We start from the raw sequence: 9,667 nt of genomic DNA, 5'->3' as shown, positions 1-9,667 counted from the left end.
GAAGCCAGTGACCGAATGAGCACACAGCTTAACAGCTGTGTTCTTCCTTCTCGATGTCTGTCTGGGCCATTTCTCTATTTCCCCTGTCAATAGCCATGACGGTGTATCTCTCCCTGTCTCTCTTGACTTCTTCCCCCTCTGTCTCATACCCTCTTAGAGCACGCACATGCGTGTGTGTGTGTGTGTGTGTGTGTGTGTGTGTGTGTATGTGTATTTCCCTTTCTCTTCTCTTGCCCTGATTTCACCCTCCTTCTCTTTGCTACCCCAAGCCTGGTTTCCTGTTGTTCCCCTTCCAGTTTCTATGTAAGCCCTTTGAATGACACACAAGGGTTCAAACCACTTTAGTCAGGACCAATGAGGGGAAATCAGAACAGATGGCACTTCTAAAATTTGGGTGACGTGGAGTGACACCTGGAATGGGTGAAATGACTATCCAAGCCCTGGATTGGGAGACTCAGAAGAGGCGTAGAGAGCCCCTTTAGAAGCCTAATGGGCGGGGAGTGGATCATAACCAGGACCTCAGAGAGTGGCACACGTGGTCAGCGGCCGTCTTTGAATGGGGCACTGGTGTTTCCCACTCTGCTGGTCAAGAGCTTTCGTTGCTATGCAACGTGCCTACTCCTGCCCTTGTTTGCTAGCAGAGCATCCATCCACAGTTTTCTCTGTCCTGTAACTGCTACAGCTCATCCACATTCGACACATTCAGGTCTGTTCCAGTCTCATGCTGTTGACTCTGTCTAAACTGGAGAGATCTGGCTCAAAGTTCTGAACTAACTACCTGTAAAGACTATATGGGTTCAATAGACAAGATCGAGACATAGTCCATTAGGTCAATGTACCACAGCTCTATTATTTCACCAAGGTTGATAGCCGTACAAGGGTTATATAAAAGAAGATTCTTACTCTTAGGACATATGCACTGAAGTATTTTAGGGTAAAGGACCATGATGATTTCAACTTACTCTCAGATAATTCAGGGGGTGGGGAAGGTCTACATTCCTATGATATCAAAAGAAAGCAAATGATCGGCAGATGGGACAAACTGTAAGCCCCCAGGTGAATCCGCAGAGGTTATTCTTTGTACTCTTGCAACTTGATTGTCAGCTTGAATCTATTTCAAGCGGAGGAAGCAGCGGTGAGGCAGGACACTCAGCACAGGGCCTGCGCTGGAGAGCCCTGTGCTTGGCTCTGTACTCCCTTCCGCAGGAATTTCCATGTCTGGAACGAGTGCTGGATGATCCGGAGAGATCTCCCGCCGGGATACAATGGGTGGCAGGTTCTGGACCCCACTCCCCAGCAAACCAGCAGTGGTGAGTAAGAAGGACACTGTAGAACTAGGGTCTGGGCTCCTTGTGGGGGCTGGGAAGGGTGCTGGGCCATGGGAGCAGGAATCCCTTCCCCCTCTGCCCAGCACAGCACCTCATGCTTACCCTCCACTGCCAGGCCCAGCTGCCCTCTCAGGCAGCAGCCTTGCTCCACAGCTTGTGTTCCCTCCACAGGGATGTTCTGCTGTGGCCCTGCCTCCGTGAAGGCCATCAGGGACGGGGAGGTCCACCTGGCCTATGACACTCCATTTGTGTTTGCCGAGGTGAACGCCGATGAGGTCATTTGGCTCTTTGGGGATGGCCAGGCCCAGGAAATCCTGGCTCACAATACCAGTTCCATTGGGAAGGAAATCAGCACCAAGTTGGTAGGGTCAGACCAGCGCCAGAACATCACCAGCACCTACAAGTATCCGGAAGGTACCTGGGGCACTGGAGCATTCTGGGGGGTGGGCTCCCCTTCTTGGTGCTGCTACCGCCTAATCATCTCTTGTCTTCACGGCAAACTCACAGGAGGCTTGTCATATCACCCCCCAGGACAGCCCGTTAAATGAGAATTTCAGGAGCATTTAGATAAATTAATAAGTTTCTAAGGATAAGTGTGTCCCAAATATTGCACGGGCATACGTATACTAAAAAGTATTGATTGTTTATCTGACATTCACTTTTATACCTAGCTCTAAATGTGTCTGAAATATGGTATGCCATGTACTTATCCATGAGGGTGACTTAAAAATGGTCTGTTATAAATAAATGAGAAATATCCATTGTGTATCCAAAATGTAAATTTAACTGGTCATCTTGTGTTTTCTCTAACAACCCCGTCCTAGGCTCACACCATGGTCTGTGGCAGAGGGATGGCAGGAGGTGGGCGGTAGATGCAGAAAGACAGAAAAGAGCCTTGGGCCTTTGGCAGGGAGTGGATGGCCTGGTGGAGAGGGCCATTCTGCCCAATCAAGGCTCTGCCATGTGCCAGCTGTATGACCCTGGACTGGCTCTTACTCGCTCCATGCCACCTCTTCCTCCTCTGTACAGTGGGATAACATTAGTACCAGCTGCCCCAGAGGGCTGTTGCCTGGGCTGAGTCAGTTAATGCACAGCCACCACTTGACACTGTGCTCTAGAGATGTTCCCTTGAGGAGAGATTTAGGTTAAGCCTGTGTATGTGAAGGAGCTCCCCAATGCCAGAGCAAAAGCTCTATTTAAAAGCCTTGAGCATTAATTTCATAAATGTGGGCATTGCTAGGGGAGAGAAGCCTTTGACTTTGATAATAATGATGGTGATGCTGACAGTGACATTGAAGACAATACCATGCTGGATGCTTTAAAGTCAACAGTGTGTTTAACCCAATATTTCGTGGCGACTCTTTGAGGCAAGTCGGCATGTTTCCTGTGTTCTAGATGGCAGGCGAACGCCAAAAGATTAGGGAACTGTGATTAGTTAGAGCAAGGATTGGAACTCGGAACTGAGCGGCGTCAAACCTAATGCTGTATTGTCTCCCTAATTGCTTTTCATGTGGTCGGGGCTTTGGGAGGGGGTCTGGCGTTACCATGAAGCAGGTGGCTTCATCTTCTGACTCCTCTCCACTGACCCCTCCCTGGGCTGCTTTCCCCCAGGATCCCGTGAGGAGCGGTCTGTGTTCATGAAGGCCTCCTGGAGGATGCTGGGCTCAAGAAGGGCCTCATCACCCTTCCTGGACCTGCTGGGGTCTGGGGGCATGGAGGGCCAGCCGGCCCAGCTGCAGCTCCACCTGGCCAGGACGCCTCAATGGGGCCAGGACCTGTTGCTGACACTGCGTGCCCGGAGGGTGCCAGGCAGAACCCACCCCCGGGGCCCCATCAGGCTGGTACTACACTTCTGTGCGCAGGCCCTGCTGCATGGGGGACGCACCCGGGAGCCCCTCTGGAGGCAACTGGTCCACTTGAACTTGGACTTCGGGCAGGGTGAGTATGAGGCAGGCCTGTGGTAACCCTTTAGGGAGGGGAGTTATGGGGACAAGTACATGGGGCAGGTCCAACATGGTCACCCAGAGATAACACCACACACACACACACACACACACACCCCACCCCACCACACCCCACCACCCCGAGCAGTGGCAGGAAGCTGAAGGCCAGATAAACATTCTCAAAGCCCCTGTCCCTGGACTCAAGCTGTTCCTGTCTCTGCTTAGACATAGAGTGGCCTCTCCTGCTGCCCTACAACAATTACAGAAACCGGCTGACGGATGAAAAGCTGATCCGCGTGTCTGGCATTGCCAAGGTTAAGGAGACGGGGAGGTCCATGCTGGTCCTGAAAGATATCTCTCTGGAGTCGCCCCACTTATCTATTGAGGTGAGGCTGTTGGGCAGAGGTGGGGCCCAGGGGCTCTCTGACTAATCCAACATTGCCAAGGCTCTGTCGGGGGACAGAAACCCAGACACGGACAGTCACAGGCCGGCTTTCCAGCAAAACCCATGGTCTCTGTTACAAAGTGTGGGTGGGGATGAAGGTTTCTCAAAGGTGACCTCTTTCGAAAGGAGGGTGAGGTGGAAGCATTTCAAATAAGAAAATACATTGGCAAAGGCCAAGAGACACAAAATGCAGAGCCTGGGAGATGGAGTAGAGACACTGGACCACATGGCTAAGTGCAAAATGTGACTGACTGGTGAGGTGACAAGGAAGAGGCAGACGGATTCACCGTGAGACCATTTTCTAGGTCAGATGCCTGGGCAGCATCTAGCTGAGACCATGAAATGAGAAAGAAACTGCTGGTGAAGGCAGGTTGAACGGAGAGGGGCATATTCCTGCTCCCCGTCTCCTGCTACCAGAATTTTCCTTCCCCTGGAGCCTCTGACCTCCCTCCCGCCCCCCAGACACCTCCACCTCCTCTGGAAGACCTTCCCCACTGTCTAATCCAAACCTGGTACTGCACCTAGCCGACCTGGTGGCAGCATGCCCCACCTCACAACCCCCCTGGCCCCTCTACCGGTTCTCACTGGGCGGGGTGGGGCTGCAGGGCAGCAATGGGCAGAATCACAGGTGCAAACATAAGCCTGGTGCCAAGGTGAGGGCCCCACCCTCTACCAGTGAGTCCTGATGACACCAGGATCTTGAAGCACACGGATCAGACACCAAGGAATCTGTTCATTAGTCCCCAATCTGTCAGGGACCCGGGGATGACGATGCTAGTTACTTTAACCCGCTCTACTGCAAGGTCCTCATCAGGAGCCAGGATGTGTTCCCTTCATGTGCATCCCAGAGAAGTCAGGATCTGTTCTTCCTTCTCTCTGATTCTCCGACAGAGGCAGAACACCCAGTATCACCTGGGTGGTTAGAGTTCATTTAAGTTCAACACAGGTTACTGATATCTGGCAATTGGCTAGCACTGTACTACGTACTGGGCCTCTAGAAAGGAATAGAACAAACTCATTGCCTCCCACTGTCAGGGCCCCCAGAGGGACTCAAAGAGCTGTCCCACGACAGAGTTCTCACATATGAGACGCTGAAAACCCCTGGAAAATATATGTAGTGTTCTGTATCTGAATACAGAAAAGATCCTGGTCTGAGATACCTGGCTCAGGTCTTGGCTCTGCTATTAACCTATCATGTGACTTTGGCCAACTTTGCTCATCTGTAGACTGGAAGGGTGGAATGACATTACTAGGGCACATAATGGAGCACATGGCGCCACGTTCTTATTCCATGCCTGTAACAGGCATTACTAATCAATTATGATTCTCTGAGTCTGGCTTTCTCCTGAAGATCCTTACTAACACGGCGTTTCTATTGTGTGGTAGTTGTGAGATGACATCAAGTTGGTTCTGACTCGTAGCTGCCCTATGAACCACAGAATGAACACCACCCAATCGTGCACCAGCCTCACAATTGTTCTTATGTTTGAGCCCGTTGTTGCAGCCACTGTATTGATCCATTTTGTCAACGGTCTTCCTGTTTTTCATTGCCCCTCTGTGTTACCAAGCATGATGTCCTTTGCCAGGGACTGGTCTCTCTCATTACATGTCCAAAGCATGTGCAACAAAGTCTCAACGTTCTTGCTTCTAAGAAGCTTTCTGGCTGTGCTTCTTCAAAGACAGGTTTGTTTGTTCTTTTGGCAGCCCATGGTCCTTTCAATGTTCTTTGTCACCACCATAGTTCAAGTGTATCAGTTTTTCTTAGGTCTTCCTTATTCAATGTCCAGCTTTCATATACATGTGAGTTGATTGAAAGTACCATGGCTTTGACCAGGCACACCTTAGCCCTCAAAGTAACACCTTTGCTTTTCAACACTTTAAAGAGGTTTAGTACAGCAGATTTACCCAATGCAATTTGATCTCTATTTTTTAAAGCATTTTCTTTCTACTTGAGCCTTTGCTATCAGCTCCTCATCTTTTCCCCCTGCCTCTCCCTCCCTTCCTCGTGAACCCTTGATAATTTATAAATTATTATTTTTTTCATGTCTTGAACTGTCCAAAGATTCCCTTTACCCACTGTCTGTTGTCCATCCCCAAGGGAGGGGTTATAGGTAGGCCATTGTGATCAGTTCCCCCTTTCTCTCCTCACCTTCCCCTTACCCTCCTGGTAGGGCTACTCTCAATATTGGTTCCGAGGAATTTGTCTGCCCTGTATTCCCTGTGTTTCCAGCTCTTATCTGTACCCATGTACATGCTCTGGTTTAGCCAGATTTGTAGGTAGCATTAGGGTCATGATAGTGTTGGGGAGAAAGCATTAAAGAACCAGAGGAAAGCTGTATGTTTCATCGGTGCTATACTGCACTCTGACTGGCCTGTCTTCTCCCCACGACCCTTCTGTAACAAGATGTCCAATTGCTTGCAATTTGATCTCTTGACTGCTGCTTCCATGAGCATTGCGTGTGGATCCCAGTAAGATGAAATCCATGACAACTTTGATCTTTTCTTCCTTTATCAAGAGGCTATCTATTGGTCCAGTTTGAGGGTTTTTGTTTTCTTGAATTGAAATTCATAGTGAAGGCTACAATCTTTATCAGCAAGTGCTTCAATTCTTCCTTACTTCCAGCAAGCAAGGTGCTATCATCTGTATATAGCCCGTTGTTAAATAAACCTCCTTCTAATCCTAATACCACATTCTTTGGCATATAACCAAGCTTCTCTGATTGTCCTTTGCTCAGCATACAGATTGAATGAGAAGATACAACCCTGACCCACACCCTTCTTGATTTTAAACAATGCACTATTCCCTTGTTCTGTTCACAAAACTGCCTCTTGATCCAAGTACAGGTTCCAGGTGAGCATTCCCATTCTTCTCAAGGCTATCCACAGTTTGCTGTGCTCCACACAGCTGAATGTCTTTTCATAGTCAATAAAGCATAAACAGACATCTTTCTGGTATTCTCTTCTTGGAGCCGAGATCCACCTGACGTCAGCAATGATATCTCTTGCTCCATGTCCTCTTCTGAATCAGGCTTGAATCTCTGGCAGCTTCCTGTCCATGTACTGCTGCATTGAATGATGATTGTTGTTGAATGATCATGAGCAACATTTTACTTGCATGTAATATTAATGATATTGTTCTGAAATGTGTGCATTCTGTTGGGTCACCTCTCTTTGGAATAGGTACAAATATGGACCTCTTCCAGTCAGTTAACCAGGCAGCTCTCTTCCCAGTTTTCCTGACACCGGTGAGGGCGTGCCTCAGTGCTCCGTCAGCTCGTGCACACATTTCCATGGGCACGTCATCAATTCCGGGAGCCTTGTTTTGGTTTCCTCCTCTTTGTTTCCAACTGTTGGATTCCAATCACCAGTAATTATTAGTGCATCTTGATCGCATTGTTGATCCATTTCAGAAGGAAAAGTTCATCAGTAGAATCCTTCGGTTTCTTCATCACCAACTTTAGTGGTTGGTGCATACAGTTGAATAATATTGACTGGATTTCCTTATATGCGAACAGATCTTATCCTATCACAGACAGCATTGTACTTCGAGATAGATCTTGACATGTCCTTTTGGACGACGAGTGTAACCCCATTCCTTTCGAATCTGCCCTTCCTGGCATAGTGAACCCCATGATGTGCTAATTCACAATGACCACTGCCAGTTCACTTCTGCTGATGAATGCCTAGGAGCACTGTTACGTGCTCCATTTCACTTTTGATGACTTCCATTTTTTTCTAAATTCATACTTCTTCCATTCTCACGTCCAATTATTAATACATGTTTTCAACTGTTTCTTCTCATTTTGCGTCCTGCCCCATCAAAGGCTGTCCTCCAACCATGCCATCTATGGTCAGCTCGACTTTGAGAAGGCAGCTCTTTCACAGTCGCATTTTGAACGTCTTCTGACCTGAGGGGCTCATCTATCTATCGGGTGGTGGTCTGCTTCTCATCGTGAGCTTTTCAGTACCTGACAATATTTTGATGTTATCCATAAGACTGTCAGTGGCTAATTCCTCAAAAGTGGACAGCCTATTCCTTCTTTGAAGTCTGCTCTTAGTCTGGCAGTTCTGCCAAAACCGGTTCACATTTAGGCGGCTCTTTTGGTATTTGAAAATACCAGTGAGGTAACTTCCAGCATCATAGCCACACGCAAGTCACCACACACAGTAGGACAAGCAGGTAATTAGCCACCACTAGCCAATTGGAGGTCCTTAAGTTGAAAATCTGGGTGCCATCTTGAGTTGGATGATTCAACCCCCAATTCTCAACTGGTGTGGCTTCCTGGAGTAGTGTGAGCTTCTTGCAGTTAGCAGACCAGTTAGTTAGGATCCTGTTTCCTCTCAGGCTCCCATATTGTGACCTCCTAGACTTGAAAAGTCTGAGCTCCTGTTTTCCTTTCCCAGCTACAGGACCTCAGCTTTAAGTGGCAGTTCTTGGCTGGTCATCGGGGGATGGGGAGGAAGGTTATTGAATCAGAGTACGGAAAGGAGGTTAGTTGCCCAAGAAGCCTCCATCTTCTGTCCACACAGGTGTCTGAGAGGGCGGAAGTGGGCAAGGCATTGAGAGTCCACATCACCCTCACCAATAGTCAAACGGAGTCTCTGAGTAACTGCACGATGGTGCTGGAGGGAAGTGGCCTCATTGATGGGCAGATATCAAAAGAGTAAGTAATGCCACCTGTCCATCTCGCTCACTCTGGTCTCGGATGAGGGGAGGGATCATAAAGCTGTTTTCAGTCTCCTGGGTGGTACCTCCTTGCCTCCCCCCAGCCCCACAACTTTCCCATTTTCCTTAGGGAAGGTTGAGCTCTGTGGTATTGGAGGGTGGGAGATACCTACCCAGAGGGCAAAGGAGTAAAACTCAGATCACCCATCAAGTGGTTACTCCTCAAGGTTCTGACAAACAGGCCCTTTTGATCTTTCAGCCTTGGGACTTTGGTGGCCGGACACACCATCGGAATTCAGCTGAACCTCTACCCCATCAAAGCCGGACCCCGCCAGCTGCAAGTCCTCATCAGCAGCAGTGAGGTCAAGGAGATCAAGGGCTATAAGGACATCTATGTTGCTGCAGCCAGCTCTTTCTGATGCCCCGGCTAACTGCAGCCCCTCCCTGCTCTTGCTCCTCCTGAATGTCTTCTCCTCTATCTCTGATCCTCTTCGGCCTGCCTGGGAGTGAATGAAGCTCCGTCAGAACCACTGGGCACCTTGGGAGGAGACAATAAAGGCATCTGTATTTATCACAGTGCTCTCTCTTGTATGCCAGCAAGCCCTTTGCTACTACCGGCTGGTCCTCTTGGCCTGGCTGCCTGTCATGTGCTGGGCCCCTCCCAGCTCTCCCTGTCTGCTGTCTCCTCCCTGGAAGGCTCCAACCACAAAAATGAGCCCAGCACAATCAAGCAAAAACAAAAACCAGTGTCATAGAGTTGATTCCAGCTCATAGTGACCCATGTGTGTCAGAGTAGACCTGCAGGTGCTTCTCAGGCTGACTTTCCTGGTCTTTCTTCCGAGGCGCATCTGGGTAGATCCAAGCTCCACCCTTTGGGCCAACAGCCAAGCATGTTAACTGTTTGCAACACCCAGGGACTCCAAGCTCGCCACAAGATCACCTCTAAATCTGACTCTCTGGAGACGAGGGTCTCAGGTCTCTCCCTGTACTGGGGCTGGAGGGAGGTCTGGGGAAGGGGCCATGATGGGATGGAAGAAGCATGACTGTTGCCATGGTAATGAGCTGGGAATTGCCAGCAGGACTTCTCTGCTGCAGCAGACCTAAGAGCATCCCGAATGGCTGGGCAGTCACCTTTCAGCACGAAGTCATTGGACACATTAACTGAAAAGCTCCAAGCCAGCAGAATTGGGGAGCAGTTCCTAGCTGGTGGCTTTACCCTGACCCTTCCATTCCCTGGCCCCCACTCTTGCCCCTGTCACCTACTTGCTCTCTTTAATCTTTTATT

At 49.3% G+C, this 9,667-nt stretch overlaps 1 protein-coding gene across 1 annotated transcript in view; it reads left to right on the top strand.

The window, feature by feature from the left end:
* Positions 1-8,801, top strand: part of TGM7 (transglutaminase 7) — a 26,252-nt gene extending 17,451 nt beyond the window's left edge. The window contains exons 8-13 of the mRNA XM_030884506.1: positions 1,122-1,310; positions 1,500-1,742; positions 2,940-3,266; positions 3,497-3,657; positions 8,247-8,380; positions 8,642-8,801. Coding sequence (XP_030740366.1) covers positions 1,122-1,310; positions 1,500-1,742; positions 2,940-3,266; positions 3,497-3,657; positions 8,247-8,380; positions 8,642-8,801 — 1,214 coding nt within the window. The remainder of the gene's footprint in view (positions 1-1,121; positions 1,311-1,499; positions 1,743-2,939; positions 3,267-3,496; positions 3,658-8,246; positions 8,381-8,641) is intronic.
* Positions 8,802-9,667: the final 866 nt, after the last annotated feature.

Source organism: Echinops telfairi, unplaced genomic scaffold (genome assembly GCF_000313985.2).
Source record: "Echinops telfairi isolate 266 unplaced genomic scaffold, ASM31398v2 ScPeMD7_8;HRSCAF=38, whole genome shotgun sequence".
Lineage (NCBI taxonomy): Eukaryota > Metazoa > Chordata > Mammalia > Afrosoricida > Tenrecidae > Echinops > Echinops telfairi.
The sequence above is the reverse complement of the archived record's forward strand: the minus strand, read 5'-3'. Positions and strand labels throughout refer to the sequence as shown.